Source organism: Drosophila willistoni, assembly GCF_018902025.1.
Source record: "Drosophila willistoni isolate 14030-0811.24 chromosome 2R unlocalized genomic scaffold, UCI_dwil_1.1 Seg167, whole genome shotgun sequence".
Taxonomy (NCBI): Eukaryota; Metazoa; Arthropoda; class Insecta; order Diptera; family Drosophilidae; genus Drosophila; species Drosophila willistoni.
Window position 1 is genome coordinate 19,131,355 of NW_025814050.1, and position 16,591 is coordinate 19,147,945.

At 35.8% G+C, this 16,591-nt stretch overlaps 3 protein-coding genes across 4 annotated transcripts; 2 read left to right on the top strand and 1 right to left on the bottom strand.

The window, feature by feature from the left end:
- Positions 1-5,053: 5,053 nt before the first annotated feature.
- On the top strand, positions 5,054-13,002 carry LOC6641863. 2 transcript variants are annotated; one of them, XM_002065384.4, is made up of 3 exons: positions 5,054-5,330; positions 12,084-12,287; positions 12,352-13,002. In XM_002065384.4, exons 1-3 carry the CDS (start codon positions 5,264-5,266, stop codon positions 12,552-12,554), a joined length of 474 nt encoding a protein of 157 aa, XP_002065420.2. In that variant the 5' UTR covers positions 5,054-5,263; the 3' UTR covers positions 12,555-13,002. The 2 variants fall into 2 exon arrangements, with proteins under 2 accessions (XP_002065420.2, XP_023031599.1); XM_023175831.2 differs by having other exon boundaries at positions 5,055-5,330; positions 12,084-12,290.
- Positions 12,866-13,731, bottom strand: LOC6641864. Its single transcript, XM_047010772.1, has one exon. It carries the CDS (start codon positions 13,709-13,711, stop codon positions 12,968-12,970), a length of 744 nt encoding a protein of 247 aa, XP_046866728.1. The 5' UTR covers positions 13,712-13,731; the 3' UTR covers positions 12,866-12,967.
- A 1,060-nt stretch (positions 13,732-14,791) lies between these two features.
- LOC6641865 lies at positions 14,792-16,302 on the top strand. The gene is made up of 3 exons (XM_002065386.4): positions 14,792-14,956; positions 15,067-15,243; positions 15,947-16,302. Exons 1-3 carry the CDS (start codon positions 14,896-14,898, stop codon positions 16,156-16,158), a joined length of 450 nt encoding a protein of 149 aa, XP_002065422.1. The 5' UTR covers positions 14,792-14,895; the 3' UTR covers positions 16,159-16,302.
- The last annotated feature ends 289 nt before the right edge of the window (positions 16,303-16,591 follow it).

Genomic DNA, 16,591 nt, shown 5'->3' on the forward strand with positions numbered 1-16,591 from the left:
AAACCTGTGTATTTAAAAGGAGAAAATACTGAAAATAAATTGTAAATCCAATAATTATGTGAAAGTTCACTAAGTGTATGATCCATTGTAGTACTTATTTATCATTATAAAGAAAAACATGCAGCTGTTTTTTATGCCCGATTTAACAGATTTCATCTTTTTCAAGATGCACAATAATATTTCAAAAGATTCAATCATCATTTTCCTACTGAAATTATTATTATACATACATATGTATATGTACATAAACCGCTTGTCGTTTTATTTACAGCTAAACCATTTATATATATCTATTATAACTTTTATGAAATGTAATTTACAAAAAGGCAAATCAAAAGTAATTGCCTCACATCATTTGCCTGTGCGCTTGACATTGGCCGTCGTGCGAGTCTTGAGTCGCAAAAGATTCACTGGATAAGTCTTTATTTTCTTATTCATTCATTCTCTCTGTGATGATCAAAGCGGAAATGAAGCCAGTTTGCTGGGGTTTAATTTTAATTTGTTTAATTGACCCGACCACGCAAAAAATACAGACATTTTGTGACCCTAAGCAATTAGACAAAAGTGAAAAAAAGAAGATTTAGTTAAAGGGTATGGAAATTATAATTAATAACTTAATTTTTGTGTTTTTTTTTTTTGTGGGTGCGTGATAATTTTTTATGATGTTTAATTAAAATCGCATAAATATAATAACGAGTATAAATAAAAATTCTCACATGCCACAAAAAGAAAAAAAGAAAAATCCACAAAACTGCAAAATTAAAATGGGTGGCAACTGAAAATCTCACGAATCTATATATATATATATATATCTTTTTTTTAAGCAACTTAAACTTGTTTTATATATTTTCTAGAGGCAAACAAACTAACATGCAATGGGCTAGCAAGAAAAAAAAAATGTCGTACATTTTTTGCAATAAAACTGGCCATTTATCATGAGAGAGAGTGAGAGGAGTAGGGGCAGAGGCAGAGACAGAGGCAGGGAGCTAAAGGCATAGACAAAATATTGAAATTCATTCGGTGAGTGTTACGCATACGCCCCGATGCCGTTGCAATTGCAACTCTTGACGATGACTTGAGGCATACATTCATTGCCCCCATACGTTGTCGGTGGGCTTCCAACCACGACAGAAAAAAAAACAAACTTGCCGCTTGCCCGTGTCCAAGTTTATGATGTGATTTGACTTTTTATTGCTTAGGCTTAACCTCCTAATCCGATACGAGCATTTGTTATACTGGCCGTTATGGCTAACTGTTGGCCAGTTGGCCAGCTCCCGCCAATCAGACTGGGGGCCCCCAAACTATAAGCCATCGATATGCGTGTTTGAGGTTTTTGTTTTTTGGTTTATTCACGCTTTGTCAAATGTTGTCGTTTTGGGCTGAGAGAAGGAGGAGCGTTCAATGGCTGTTATAATGCAACAGATTAGTGTCAAGATTTGCATACAAAATCATGTGTCAGCAAGCAGCAACCAACCGACCAACTAACTAACTAACTAAGCTCATTTGATTGTTGGCCAAATTTGGTTTTTAGACATATTTTTGGTGTCATGAATCATGTAAGTCTAACCCAATTGCTACTGCAGATTGTAGTGGAATGAATCATTTGAATGCTCAGCTCGAGTTGAAAATCAATTGCATTTATAGATGATTTATAAAGACATCAAAGATATACAAAAAAACAAAGTCTGAGTCTGACAAGTTGTAACTTTCGAGCGAAACATACATAACTTAGTTTAGCTACAAACCTTAGCCAAGTTTCGAACCTCTCTCTAAAAATTGGGGTGACCATAAAATTGTTAAGAAAAGCTTGTTGAGCTGTTGCAATTTGAAATTAATTTATATAAATCTTAAGAAAACTTAACAATTGAAGTTGAATAGGGATTCCGGGAGAAGGAAAATAACCCAATCTTCATTTGTTGAATTCAAAATATGAACTGATTTTATTTACTAAAGTACGGAGTTTATATAGGAAATCTTAGGCTCTAGGAGGTAACAATTGTTCTTTAGGAGATCTTATTCTAGTACAACTCACACCCACGCATTCGGGGGTTGAAAAATTATTATTATTTTGGGCACGGCGTCGGCCACTTGACATCCTGCCGTCGTGATCGTTTGGGTTAGTTTACAATTACAAGTGTTTTTCCCACAACGCGTGTGGCTGATAGTAATTCTAGTCATATGCTAGGTTAGTTGTTTTGTGCCAAAGTACAGTTGTATTATATTTTCTTTAGTGCATCTGATTTGGTGAAGCCGCTTCAGATGAACCCGATGTTTATTCTTAAACATTCTGCGAAGGGCAGCCAAATGGGGCAAGTGGGATTTATTTGTATAGTATGTAATTAGTTTTTTATTTAAGCGACCTTTAAATTGTTAGAAAACCATGCTTTGCCTCCGCTCGCCTCTCCTTAAACTCGTTCGAACTCCGCTCGCCTCTCCGATCTGCTCCTGCGGCCACCTGGCACCATCCTTTTCGTCTCTGAAACTATGTTGTTGCTCTTCTGCTAACGTGTTGCCTCTTTGCAAATATTTCATTGCTCTTCTGCTGTCCTTTGTTGGCTAATTGCAACTGTTTCATTGCTCTGCTGCTGATCTTTGTTGCCTACTTGCAACTACATACAGCGTTTGCAACGATATTAGTGTACATACACACTGCCGAAATTACTACAGTTGCTCCACTAGCCAAACTGCCTTTAAGATCGGTTAAAAACTCTCCCGCCGCTGAAGATACTACAGTTGCTCCACTAGCCAAACTGCCTTTAAATTCAGACGCGCGCATTTTTTATTTATTAAGCAATAATATTTTGCTTTAATTTTATACTCTGTCTCTTACCACTGGTGGGGGAAAACAAGAGTTTTTTATTTTGCTACCTTTATCTGATCTTATCATAAGAATTCAGACCTTAAGGAGCTGATTCATTCTCTGAGTCTCTTACCACTGGTGGGGGAAAACTACAGAGTTTTTTTTTATCGAAGGACCAAACATGATCCATCCGGCTCGAAGGACCAAAATGAATAGGGATTCCCGGAGAGAAGGAAAATAACCCAATCTTCATTCGTTGAATTCAAAATATGAACTGATTTTATTTACTAAAGTACGGAGTTTATATAGGAAATCTTAGGCTCTAGTAGGTAACAATTGTTCTTAAGGAGATCTTATTCTAGTACGACTCACACCCACGCATTCGGGGGTTGAAAAATTATTATTATTTTGGGCACGGCATCGGCCACTTGACATCCTGCCGTCGTGATCATTTGGGTTAGTTTACAATTACAAGTGTTTTTCCCACAACGCGTGTGGCTGATTGTAATTCTAGTCATATGCTAGGTTAGTTGTTTGTGCCAAAGTACAGTTGTATTACATTTTCTTTAGTGCATCTGATTTGGTGAAGCCGCTTCAGATGAACACGATGTTTATTCTTAAACATTCTGCAAAGGGCAGCCAAATGGGGCGTTTTGGAATTTATTTGTGTAGTTTGTAATTAGTTTTTTATTTAAGCGACCTTTAAATTGTTAGAAAACCATGCTTTGCCTCCGCTCGCCTCTCCTTAAACTCGTTCGAACTCCGCTCGCCTCTCCGATCTGCTCCTGCGGCCACCTGGCACCATCCTTTTCGTCTCTGAAACTTTGTTGCTCTTCTGCTAACGTGTTGCCTCTTTGCAAATATTTCATTGCTCTTCTGCTGTCCTTTGTTGGCTAATTGCAACTGTTTCATTGCTCTGCTGCTGATCTTTGTTGCCTACTTGCAACTACATACAGCGTTTGCAACGATATTAGTGTACATATACACTGCCGAAATTACTACAGTTGCTCCACTAGCCAAACTGCCTTTAAGATCGGTTAAAAACTCTCCCGCCGCTGAAGATACTACAGTTGCTCCACTAGCCAAACTGCCTTTAAATTCAGACGCACGCATTTTTTATTTATTAAGCAATAATATTTTGCTTTAATTTTATACTCTGCCTCTTACCACTGGTGGGGGAAAACAAGAGTTTTTTATTTTGCTACCTTTATCTGATCTTATCATAAGAATTCAGACCTTAAGGAGCTGATTGAACCTCTGAGTCTCTTACCACTGGTGGGGGAAAACTACAGAGTTCTTTTTTATCGAAGGACCAAACATGATCCATCCGGCTCGAAGGACCAAAATGAATAGGGATTCCGGGAGAAGGAAAATAACCCAATCTTCATTTGTTGAATTCAAAATATGAACTGATTTTATTTACTAAAGTACGGAGTTTATATAGGAAATCTTAGGCTCTAGGAGGTAACAATTGTTCTTTAGGAGATCTTATTCTAGTACAACTCACACCCACGCATTCGGGGGTTGAAAAATTATTATTATTTTGGGCACGGCGTCGGCCACTTGACATCCTGCCGTCGTGATCGTTTGGGTTAGTTTACAATTACAAGTGTTTTTCCCACAACGCGTGTGGCTGATAGTAATTCTAGTCATATGCTAGGTTAGTTGTTTTGTGCCAAAGTACAGTTGTATTATATTTTCTTTAGTGCATCTGATTTGGTGAAGCCGCTTCAGATGAACCCGATGTTTATTCTTAAACAGAAGTAAATTATTAAAGTTTTTAGTTTCTTTTGAAACTCTATCAATTTAAAATTTTCCAAATGACATATCTTTTCTTTAGATCTGAAAAAGGAATAAAAGAATTCAAAATTAATCTGTTTGAAACTTTGTTGAATTTGGCAAATTATCATTTGCTTTTGCTGTTTGCACAAATTGAATTGAATTGAATTAAACAATTAACATCTATTGAAATTTGAATGCAGAAATCAACGTCATCAATTAAAAGCACATCTTTTGTTATAATGTCTGTCTAGCCGACTGTCTGTCAACACTCAAACTAAATGAACCTCTGAATGGGTATGGGCATCCCCCAAAAAAACATCGTCATCATCATCATCATCATCATCGTCGTCGAAATCATCCTCCATGCTGCCAACAACGAAGACGACGATGTTGACGCACTACCCCTCATATTCGGTTTGTGTGGTATTCGTTTTGCCATCAACATTTCGCACTAGAAGCCTGTGAACTGTGCGGCACAGTCGTTTCTTGGACGAGCAACCGTTTGCATCGCGCGCACATTCAAAAACAAAAAAGGGAAATAAAAAAAAAAAAGAGCAGCAATAGCTAAAGGATTCAGCGGGAAATAAAAACATTTGGGAAATCTAAAACCCAAAAAACTGTTTACAGGACAAAACCGGGCGCCACTCAGACGCATTCCAGGCAACTAACCAAATAAGCAACATGTCAGTGCTGGTGAAATTGATCATTGCTGGTGTTTTCCTTCTGGCCAATGCCTTTCACATTCAAGGTGAGTTCAATCTGTGAGAAATTTTCTAATAAAAAGTGTAGATCAATAACCATGTTACGCTATATGTGTTTGGCTTTTCTGGTTTTTGTGGTTTTCTGGTTTTAATGCATTCATAAATAGTTGAGCCAGAAAGCGAGAAAGAGCTGTAAAAGTTTCTCATTTAATTTCGCTTGTCTATGAGTAATTCCATCTGCCCCCACAAGGTCACCGCACTCAGGTTAACCCAACGCACGGGGCAGGTGGGTTGTGCGGCCCCCTCCCTACTATTCGCCTACTCCTTCCCTCCATCGGCTTAAACCATCTAAAGAATATGAATGAATTGTGGCCATTTAAACAATTCAATTTGTTTATGTGTACACACATACATAGAACTTTTGGATGAGCATGCCATAAATTTGCTTTACAACTAAAAAAGTTTTCCAAAAGCAAACTAAAACAAAAAAATATGAAAACAGAAAGTTACTTATGTCTATGCTGAAGTTTATATACTCTTTTGGAAAATGTTATCAAACATTAACATGACGTCATGCAAACAAGTATAACTTTTGCCACATTTAACAGGGTTATCCTTTTAGAGGTTTATCGATCTATAAACGACCTAATTGTTAAGAACTTTTAGTTCAAGAAACCAACTAAATTTTCGCATTAAGAATTTCTTGACTTAGTTTCTTTGACTTAGTTTCTTTGACTTAGTTTCTTTTGATAATTATAAGTTGCAGTGGTTTTCGGCTTCACAAACTTAAGTCTAATTTTATAATATTTTTAGTAAAGTTCTATAAAGTCGAAACAAAAAAGAACTATATAATGTGCGAATTCCCCTGACATTGCAGCTCGAGTTATAGTGACTCAACTGATTAGTTCCCGTTATTACTTTCGACTTTTTGTTTGGAATTTAGTCGCAATTCAAGGCCTTGCAGTGAATTTTTAAAATTGATTAATTTTATGAAAAGATTTCTTGACCTTCCTTTTCATAATCATATTTCAATGACTCAAAAGCTTATATACTTTGACAGACTTACTTTCCATAGAAACAGACAATCTCTTCTATGTAAGGGTATAAGAAAAAACTGAATCAATCTAAGATATATTTCACACCTTTTGGCATTTATGGCCCAGCCATCAAATTTATTAAGTTTGGGCTTTTGTTTTTTGTCATAAACAAATTAATATATGCTATGTTTTAGTGATCATAATGACATATTAATGGATGGAAAGAGGTAAAAGAGATAATGAACTGAAATGAAAACACGTGTCCAGGTGGCCATAAACAAGCAGAAAAATAATCATAAAAAACTGCTCGGTATATACAATACTATAAAAAAAACTTTTTAGCTGATTTTCAGTGGCACTTGCGGTTTTTTTATTCCTTTGAAATTTATTGCTTGGTTTTGGTCCTTTTTTCACTCCTTTTTTCAAGCCACTCCTTAAATTTCTTCCGCATTGTTAAATTCTCCAAGGCAAAACTCTCTGAAAATATTCATGTAATTTTTCCATTCACTGAATTTTTGCATTTCTTCTGTATAAATATTTTGTCTGAAATTTTCTGTTGTTTATTTATTTGCAAAACAAAATTGAAATGTTTGGCAAATTGTAAAATGCATTTGCTTGTTTGAATTGAATGATATTTCCCAAATATACAGTCAATATATTTTTGTATTGTATATAAAAAAAAATGATTAAGCAATTAAATATTTTGCAACTTGTGGATTGAATGCCTGTAATTAGCTAATTGGATTCACAATACCAAGTACCGAAATCTGCGCATGTCAAAGTGGCGCCAGACAGTCGTCTGTTCCAGTTTTTCATTTCGACAGGGCTGCTGTGAAGATGAACTCCCAAACCATTCGAGAAAGAAAACTGAACAGCCAAATAATGTGTTCTCGCATAGGAAAACTATGTCAAAGGAGACAGAGAGATAGATAGAGAGAGTGTGAGAGAGAGATGGTCTCCATTCTGGTCTGTTCTGGTTTAGTTTAGGGGGTTTCCAGTCGATTTTTTTCGGGGGTTAGTACAATGAAATTCCTTGCCTGACATGAATTGCGTAATCCACAAAACTGATAATGAAAAGGACTTCCAAACAGGATGTAAAGATTGCGCACGCTTCACAGGGTTTCTTTACTTCATTTGCAACACAGCGACACTTCCCTTAATACAGTGTAGGGGGTTGGATATCAAATTATATCTGCTGTTGTTGTTGATGTTGTTCATATCGCAACAAAAAAAGCAGGGTATGGAAATTTTGTAATACAAGTAGCAAGCTTAAGGGTTGCATATCCGTTTCTCGAACTGAAGGAACTGAAGTCGTATAAGTTTATTTCCTGCAAACAAGCTAAAGTTTCAATTTTCACTTTACCAGCTATGCGTGACCTAACCAAATCCTCCCGCACTCCAATACTTTTTGCCCCAGTCTATAAACATGTACTACTACTACTACTACCAATTGAGACGATAAGCAGCGGCCTTGACTAAGCCATAGAGCAATCAATTACTCAACACCATAAAAATAGGTATTTTACCTTTACTTTGGACTTGCAAAATTACCTGCAATTTAATGTCAAGACTAAGACAGGGCTAAGAGCTGGAATGTACTGAAAGTGGAGCAGTCAGCGGCTAAATGGTAAACACCCACACACATCCTGGACATGACAAGGCCACAGACTTGGTCTAAAGTTGCATAATATTGTATTGTTCCTTTTCAAGCAATTTAATAACAATTTTCAACCAAGAAAGAAGAAAGGAATACAATTTCAGTTTTAACGTCAATATTTGAATGAGGCACAAAGAGGACATACGAGTACATGAGCCAAGGTCCTCGTTATTCATGGCATGTTGTGATTTACGGCTAGCAAAATTGTGGCTAGAAAGATAAACCAAACCTGAGGACATGCAAAAAAAAAAAAAGAAACTCCGTCAAGGACATGCTAATCTTGATCCTGACCAAATCACGCCAACTTGGCATGTGTCTACCCCTTCACACCTTTACTTATGCCTCGCCCAATTAAAAACAACTTTTCGCCAATCATTCAATCTCTTTTAATTAATTAATTTATGGGAAAGATTCAAAAAGAGCAAAAAGCCGAAATATACAAGTATAAATAGTTGATTACCTACTTTGCTTTATGTATTGTTTATGAAAATTGAATTAGATGTTCAATCTCCGTGTTTTTGTTCTTCTTTTTTTTTTTTGGACCAAGTTGAAATGAAAACAAATTATTCGGAAAACAAAATAAACATTTGGGCTACATAAAGAAATGACCACAGCATGACGAATAGATCAATCAGTCGGTTATAGACCAGCAACCAAAACAGAGTGGAAAATCGGAAAAGTTGCAAATAATTTTATTATACCCTAGCATAAAAGGGTATATGGATTTTTGATAAATAGTGTGTGTAAATGATCTTCAGTCATTGGAAGGTTGTATACATAGTGGCAAAAACTCAGAACCAGAGACCAGAGAATACTTTTTCAATAGAACGCTAAATTTGAATATGGGTTCAGAATGGCTCTGGTGATATTATCTGATATTCTCTTTTATAAGTTCAAATGTTGAGGTTTTCTCTATATTTGAAACACTGACTTCAGTTCTTATCAAAAGCATTAATTAATTATTAATTGTTTCAAAATTGTTGTAGCGAGGTATGGTAAGGCGAGGGCAGCTGCTAATTTTATCCCTTCATTTCTTTTAATTAAAGATGAAATTTTGGTAAATTTTTAAATTCAACTAATGTTGAAGCTCTTTCGAAGCTTTACTTTTTCCACATGAAAAAAAAGTAGGGACCTACGATGCTCTTAAGTTTTTGTATTATAATATAATTGAATAGGGATTCCCGGAGAGAAGGAAAATAACCCAATCTTCATTCGTTGAATTCAAAATATGAACTGATTTTATTTACTAAAGTACGGAGTTTATATAGGAAATCTTAGGCTCTAGGAGGTAACAATTGTTCTTAAGGAGATCTTATTCTGGTACAACTCACACCCACGCATTCGGGGGTTGAAAAATTATTATTATTTTGGGCACGGTGTCGGCCACTTGACATCCTGCCGTCGTGATCATTTGGGTTAGTTTACAATTACAAGTGTTTTTCCCACAACGCGTGTGGCTGATTGTAATTCTAGTCATATGCTAGGTTACTTGTTTGTGCCAAAGTACAGTTGTATTATATTTTCTTTAGTGCATCTGATTTGGTGAAGCCGCTTCAGATGAACACGATGTTTATTCTTAAACATTCTGCGAAGGGTAGCCAAATGGGGCAAGTGGGATTTATTTGTATAGTATGTAATTAGTTTTTTATTTAAGTGACCTTTAAATTGTTAGAAAACCATGCTTTGCCTCCGCTCGCCTCTCCTTAAACTCGTTCGAACTCCGCTCGCCTCTCCGATCTGCTCCTGCGGCCACCTGGGACCATCCTTTTCGTCTCTGAAACTTTGTTGCTCTTCTGCTAACGTGTTGCCTCTTTGCAAATATTTCATTGCTCTTCTGCTGCCCTTTGTTGGCTAATTGCAACTGTTTCATTGCTCTGTGCTGATCTTTGTTGCCTACTTGCAACTACATACAGCGTTTGCAACGATATTAGTGTACATACACACTGCCGAAATTACTACAGTTGCTCCACTAGCAAAACTGCCTTTAAGATCGGTTAAAAACTCTCCCGCCGCTGAAGATACTACAGTTGCTCCACTAGCCAAACTGCCTTTAAATTCAGACGCACGCATTTTTTATTTATTAAGCAATATTTTGCTTTTATATTATACTCTGTCTCTTACCACTGGTGGGGGAAAACAAGAGTTTTTTTATTTTGCTACCTTTATCTGATCTTATCATAAGAATTCAGACCTTAAGGAGCTGATTCATTCTCTGAGTCTCTTACCACTGGTGGGGGAAAACTACAGAGTTTTTTTTTATCGAAGGACCAAACATGATCCATCCGGCTCGAAGGACCAAAATGAATAGGGAATCCCGGAGAGAAGGAAAATAACCCAATCTTCATTCGTTGAATTCAAAATATGAACTGATTTTATTTACTAAAGTACGGAGTTTATATAGGAAATCTTAGGCTCTAGGAGGTAACAATTGTTCTTAAGGAGATCTTATTCTGGTACAACTCACACCCACGCATTCGGGGGTTGAAAAATTATTATTATTTTGGGCACGGTGTCGGCCACTTGACATCCTGCCGTCGTGATCATTTGGGTTAGTTTACAATTACAAGTGTTTTTCCCACAACGCGTGTGGCTGATTGTAATTCTAGTCATATGCTAGGTTACTTGTTTGTGCCAAAGTACAGTTGTATTATATTTTCTTTAGTGCATCTGATTTGGTGAAGCCGCTTCAGATGAACACGATGTTTATTCTTAAACAATAATACTTATAAATTAAATTCGCTATCAAAGATATGTGGTTAAGTTTTTTTCTAATGAAATAAATATTAGATAAATTTCTTCACTAGACATAATTTTTAATGTATATGGCTACAATATACCGTGTATAAAATAAGAGGTCATGAACTTAGTTTGTTAGGGGAAAACTCTTACACTCATTTTGCATAGTACCTAAGAGTATGCACAAAAAGGTGTACTTTTCTACTACCATAGGCTTCGCCAATCTTTTTTCGCTTCATTTAGTTGCAATTCCCAACTTGTTTTATCGTTGAAGAAATAGTATGGCTTTTGCTATTCTGGAGTTGTTTAAAAAAGTCAGCTGATGACATAAGTTGGTGGTTCTTGAAATAGCTCTACAGACAACCTGCTCACCTTTTCTTTTGACTTACATAATAACATCAAGTTTGACATATTTATTCTTTGCCTAGTACTTAAACCATATCATGTGAATCTATATAAATGCTGCTAATCAATTGTTATTGGGTAAATCTGTATTTACCTAAAACAAACCTATTAACGTAACAGAATCGTCAAGGTTTTTTGGGCTTGATTCGATGCTTTGACTTCTTTTATTCTGAAACATTAAGTATAATGGGAAGTAGGTGATTTTAATTTTATATTTAAAACCTCTTGTTGTAGCCATAGTTTGGTAGTTGGTATTTCAGCCTTTTACACAAAATTCCTTTATACAATGGAACTACATCAGAAATGTTTATGCAAAAGCCTTAATTGTTTCATTCTTGGTCTTAGAAAAGTATTAGATAACCATTTTGACATTCTTTATAGAAAAAGTCAACCTCTTTCCTTAACATAACTTAACACAAAGCACTTTAACTAAAGTTAATACGGCATATTTGTGTGATTGACAAGTAAACAACATTCAAGTTATTGATATTCTTGAATGAAAATGATATCATATTTGGTGTCCTTCCTTCTTTTACTTGTGATATCAAAAGTTTTGCTTGTACAGTGGTTAAGTGTGTAGACACTAAAGACCAGCCCACAGAAAAGTGCCAAAAAACAGAACAGGAGAAGAAGGAACTGCCTTCAAATCGGGTAGAAGGTAATGAAATGTCAAATGTCTGGACAAGGCGCCACATTGACTACGGCTGCTGTGTGTTACATTTTGCTTGAATTTCGGGGGTGACTATCAGTGCTTTTTGGTTTGTTGTCGTTTTTGATGATGTCAACCTCCTCCAATGGATACACAAAACTGGAAATGAAAACTGTGTCGCAGCTATATTTTTAGCCAAAAAAAAAAGAAAACAAACAATTTTCGGTATTTTTTGTTGCCAATAAAATTTCGCACAGAAATTGTTGCCCTCTCGCCATTGTAAAGGTTATAATCTGCTTTCATCTTTCTTCATCAGGCGTTGAGCAATCGCGTCATTTACAGTGCTGGCACTGCAGCTCCGATACTGTAGGTGCCGAGGACTTTTGTGATGTTACCTTCCAGGAGGATAGTATACCGCAGGACTTTATACGTGAACGTAATATCAATTTATTGCGTAGCTGCAATAGCACCATTAATTCGGATCACGAGAAGGCTGTCTGCCGCAAAACCGTCGAGGAAGGTGGTAAGAATCAGAAGGAGAGGTGTAAGAAAGAAGTTCTTAAATTCTGTTTTATGTCTTGCAGCCAATGGCAAATATGTAACCAAACGTTTTTGCTATTATACCAACAAATCGGATCCTTTGGAATTGTGTAATGTCACCAGCCCCGAGAAGAATGTACGACGAATATTCTGTGAGGATTGCACAACTGATCGTTGCAATTCGGCCGAACATTTAATGGGAATCATGATAGTTACCATTTTAATGCCTTTATTGGCCTTCGTATAAGAAGAAACATAAATTACAAACCAAAAGTCACATAGAGAACTGCTTAGTATACTTTTATTACAAAAAGAAAAAAACAACAATTTGTTTTTGAGTTGAGAACGTGATATTTTGCTGATTATTGATTACCTATTTAGTTTTAGTTTTAAAGTTTAGTTCTTAAAATTAAGTTAATTTGTATGCTTGTGCCGCATTTAGCCATGCTCAAAGCTCTCACAACACTATATAGTTTTCTCAATTTATTTTAAGATAAAAACCAAAGAACAACAACCAACAAGCAAATTCAAAGTATTGTTAAAATATCGAAACATAACTACTATTTGAAAATTTGTAAAGTATATTCTCAAATTCACATGAAAACAGAAAATAACCATAATTACTCTACAAAGAGCACTCCACAAAATAAAGTTTTGATGTCATAGATAATGCAAGAGTTCAATAACAGCATCTAATAAATAACGTTTTGTTTCATGATCCAAGCCAGCATAGAAAGGATCAGCTTGTATTTGCTGCCACAATTTGGCCATGTAAGTGCCAAATTTTTCCTCACGTTGACCATGGCTTTTATACCTGCGATAAAGTAAGAGTTCAGAGCGTACCATCAGTTGGTAAGATTCACGATTATTGGGCAAATACAATTGTCTTAGGAGGATACTTAGAGGCAGAGACAATTCATTGGTATATATCTTATTGATGAAGTTTTGCATTATATTTTCCAATTGCTTGCCATTGAAGAGACAATGTAATCGCTGCGAATGCTCCGACAATTTCAATTGCCATTTGCCCATATCATGTTCAGGTGCCATCAAGGCTATACGAAATAGATCACTGGTATTCGTAACTTCAATATACTCAGCAATTTGCTCTCTTATCAGATAACCTTTCAAATTTTGTTGTGGCGTGGAATTGCCTTCCATTTGGCACATAATGTTAGTCAGAGTCTCACTTAAATCTTCCATTTTGCCAATATCTCGTGGATAGTCCGCTTGAAGTTTACCCCAAGTGATGGAAACCAAGTTAAGTTGATCGTTTAAGGTGCCATTGAAATTCCGAATTATGGCCAACATGCGTTTATAGTCATAGCCAGTCACTTGGGTTCCCAAGGCATCAAGCAGAGATGGCAGCAAAATAAACAAAAACACAAACGCTTTGAACATCATCTCAAATGCAACTGATAAGCTAGATTAGTTATTGAGAGTAATCAAGTTGAAAATGCTTAGTTATCAGCAGGTTGCATTATATTTCCTACGCCAGTTCGTCATCATATAAAAACATAGCATATAAAAATATATTATAGGCCATATATTACAATTTTCATGGTTTCTTGAAAAAACTTTCTAATGTCAAATCAATTTCTATGACACTGGGAAGTCTTAACGACTCAAATTCATCCCCTAGAAAGAAGGGAATAATCCACAAAAAAGTTAATCCAATTTGATTTGACCCGATTTGTTCATCACTTTGGGTCTAAGAGCTTTCCTTGCCCCACAAAAAGCAAAACAAACCCCTGTGGTTTTTATTTACCATCCCCGCCATATTAGTCATTCCTTGACTTGAATTGTCTTAACTAGGCAAAGGCAATCGCAGCCTTCAATCTCAAGCAGCGACACCTCATTAACCCCCATCACATTGCCCTTCGTCTGACCATTTCTAATTAAATATATGCAAATTTGTTCCTCTTTTCTAACTAAATCAGGTCGCTCATTATTTAAGTACATTTCGATCGTGCTCAATGAGCTGAAAAAGTTAAGCATACTTTTAGGCAAACATGGAAAACTCTTCAAAAATTTCAATGAACTACAAACAAAAAAAACACTCAAAACATTTTCATTTACTTAACCACGCTAAATGCCAATTAGCTAGATTAACAACTTAACTACGTGAACACTTAGAACTTCTTTCATATTTATTTTCTAGACAGGGATGTAAACAATGCAATTGACAAGTAAATGTTAATAAAAAACTGTCACCGAAATGAATCATTTTCGAAAAACTTTCAGGTCAGCATACAAATTGCCCTATTGTTCTAATCATAAGACAAATAACAAAATAAACAAAACAAAAAAAGGCAGCAATCGCCAAAAACCGGTTTAAAATTTACAAGGCGTAGTATAACTTGGCCAAGATCCGATAAGGCAATTGAAAAATCACTCAAAACATTGTCAAACGAGTCGTATTCAATTTGTTTTGAGTGAGATTATGTTCAAGATGAAGAAAACGAATTTGAATTTGTCAGACGTGCAGCAGACACAGTCAGTAAAGGTTCAACAAAACGCGATAAAGTTATCCCAAAAAACCAAAAACACAAACAAAATTCAAATAGAATACTAAAAATTTTCTAAAAATGGTATCCGCTGTGAAATATGGTTTGGCCTTGGCCTTGATTATTGGCTTGGCTAGTTCGGGTAAGTAGAAATAAAATACATATACAGAAATTTATTATTATTTATGTTTAACATCTGTTTATTAAGTAGTATTAAATATTTTGTGTTGTCATTAAATGTAAAATTTACAGCCTACGCCATTAAGTGCTATCACTGTGATTCGCTCACCATTCCGAAATGTGGTCTAAAATTTGATGGCGATGATAGTCTTATATTGGACTGTAGTCGCATGGGACCACCAAGATATCTGCAGAATTTCTTCCCCCCACGTAATGCCAGTGGCTGCATGAAGAAGACCCTCGAAAGTGGTAAGTTATCCCCCCTTCCGCACCCCTATTCATGTGATGTCATCTCAACTATTGTAATCCCTGTGATATCATGCGTGAATCTACTATGCCTCTTTGTCACGCGTAATTATAATAATCATAATAATCATAATAATAATGACGTGATTGTGAGATATATGGAAATTGAAATTTTTTGTAAATTTCAAATTTATTATATTCGCATATTTTAACCTTTTGTCTTCGATGCTTAACCGGTTAAAAGTTCTCAGCGAGTTTAATGCGGTTTTCTCTTTCTCCTATATACATACACATATTCATATATAAAGATTTGTTTGATCATTTTCATTTGCCTCTAATTGAGCTTTAATTGTTTTGCGAATAATCCGTATTGAGGCATGATCTCATCTCATTACTCAAAGCAATATCGAAACTAAATCAAGCGTTAAAAAGAAATCGAAATGTAATTTATTTGTGTGTTCTTTTTATTGCTTTTTGCTCTAGTTAATTAGTCTTATGACTTATTTCAGTTTTTTTGTAACTATGTGTCACAGGGTGTAGTCTAAACACAACAGTCTATAGTACAGTCATCTCCACTGTTATCTCAATTTTCACACCGTCAGCTAATCAGTCCAGTCATTGTTCATTGTTCATCAACATTAGCAACAACAACAACAACAACAAGTGAAAGTTATATACCTAACATTGTTAAACAATTTGTTTCTAGCTGCCGGACCACCACAAATTGTGCGTAGTTGTTACTTTGGCGATGTGACAAACATTCAGAGTGGCTGCCAACCGGATCCCGCCTTTCCATTTGTCAGACAATTGAACTGCGATGTCTGCACCAAGGATGAGTGCAATGGTTCCACCTCCATGACACCCATTGCCTTTGGCATCATGATGCTGTTCTTTGGTATTGCACGCCTGCTGGCATAGATCTCATTGGGATCTGGGACCCATTAGTTCTGCGGTCGTTAGTTCTTAATCCTATTTGGTTGCTAATTTGTAAGTGTATCTCTCAATCCATAAGTGTAAACATAATAAATGTATCTATAAATTGTCAATGATACAAAATATAAACTGGATTTTTCATTTTAATAACAATATGGCAATTTGAAAAAATATATATTCAAGTTAAATACATTTAACATTTGAAAGGCTCAGCGGCCCAGGAAACGTTTTGTAGTGAAATCTCAAAAGGATAAAAAAATTTTTACCAAAAATTCTCAGCATTTTTCAGGGGGTCCAGGGTTCAAATTTCTCAACTACGGCTCTATCTATGGGCAGGATAATGATAGGACTAAAACTACACAGAAATCAACAACGAAACAAAGTCAGAGTTATAGTTTTATAAAGTATATATAACAAG

What these genes read in the sequence shown, in the direction of transcription:
- LOC6641863 (XM_023175831.2), top strand. Translation starts at nt 5,264, where the DNA reads ATGTCAGTGCTGGTGAAATTGATCATTGCTGGTGTTTTCCTTCTGGCC. An exon ending in CAATGCCTTTCACATTCAAG is followed by an intron (nt 5,331 to 12,083) that starts GTGAGTTCAATC and finishes TTTCTTCATCAG; the next exon opens with GCGTTGAGCAATCGCGTCAT. An exon ending in CAAAACCGTCGAGGAAGGTG is followed by an intron (nt 12,291 to 12,351) that starts GTAAGAATCAGA and finishes TATGTCTTGCAG; the next exon opens with CCAATGGCAAATATGTAACC.
- LOC6641864 (XM_047010772.1), bottom strand. Translation starts at nt 13,711, where the DNA reads ATGATGTTCAAAGCGTTTGTGTTTTTGTTTATTTTGCTGCCATCTCTG.
- LOC6641865 (XM_002065386.4), top strand. Translation starts at nt 14,896, where the DNA reads ATGGTATCCGCTGTGAAATATGGTTTGGCCTTGGCCTTGATTATTGGC. An exon ending in TATTGGCTTGGCTAGTTCGG is followed by an intron (nt 14,957 to 15,066) that starts GTAAGTAGAAAT and finishes TAAAATTTACAG; the next exon opens with CCTACGCCATTAAGTGCTAT. An exon ending in GAAGAAGACCCTCGAAAGTG is followed by an intron (nt 15,244 to 15,946) that starts GTAAGTTATCCC and finishes ATTTGTTTCTAG; the next exon opens with CTGCCGGACCACCACAAATT.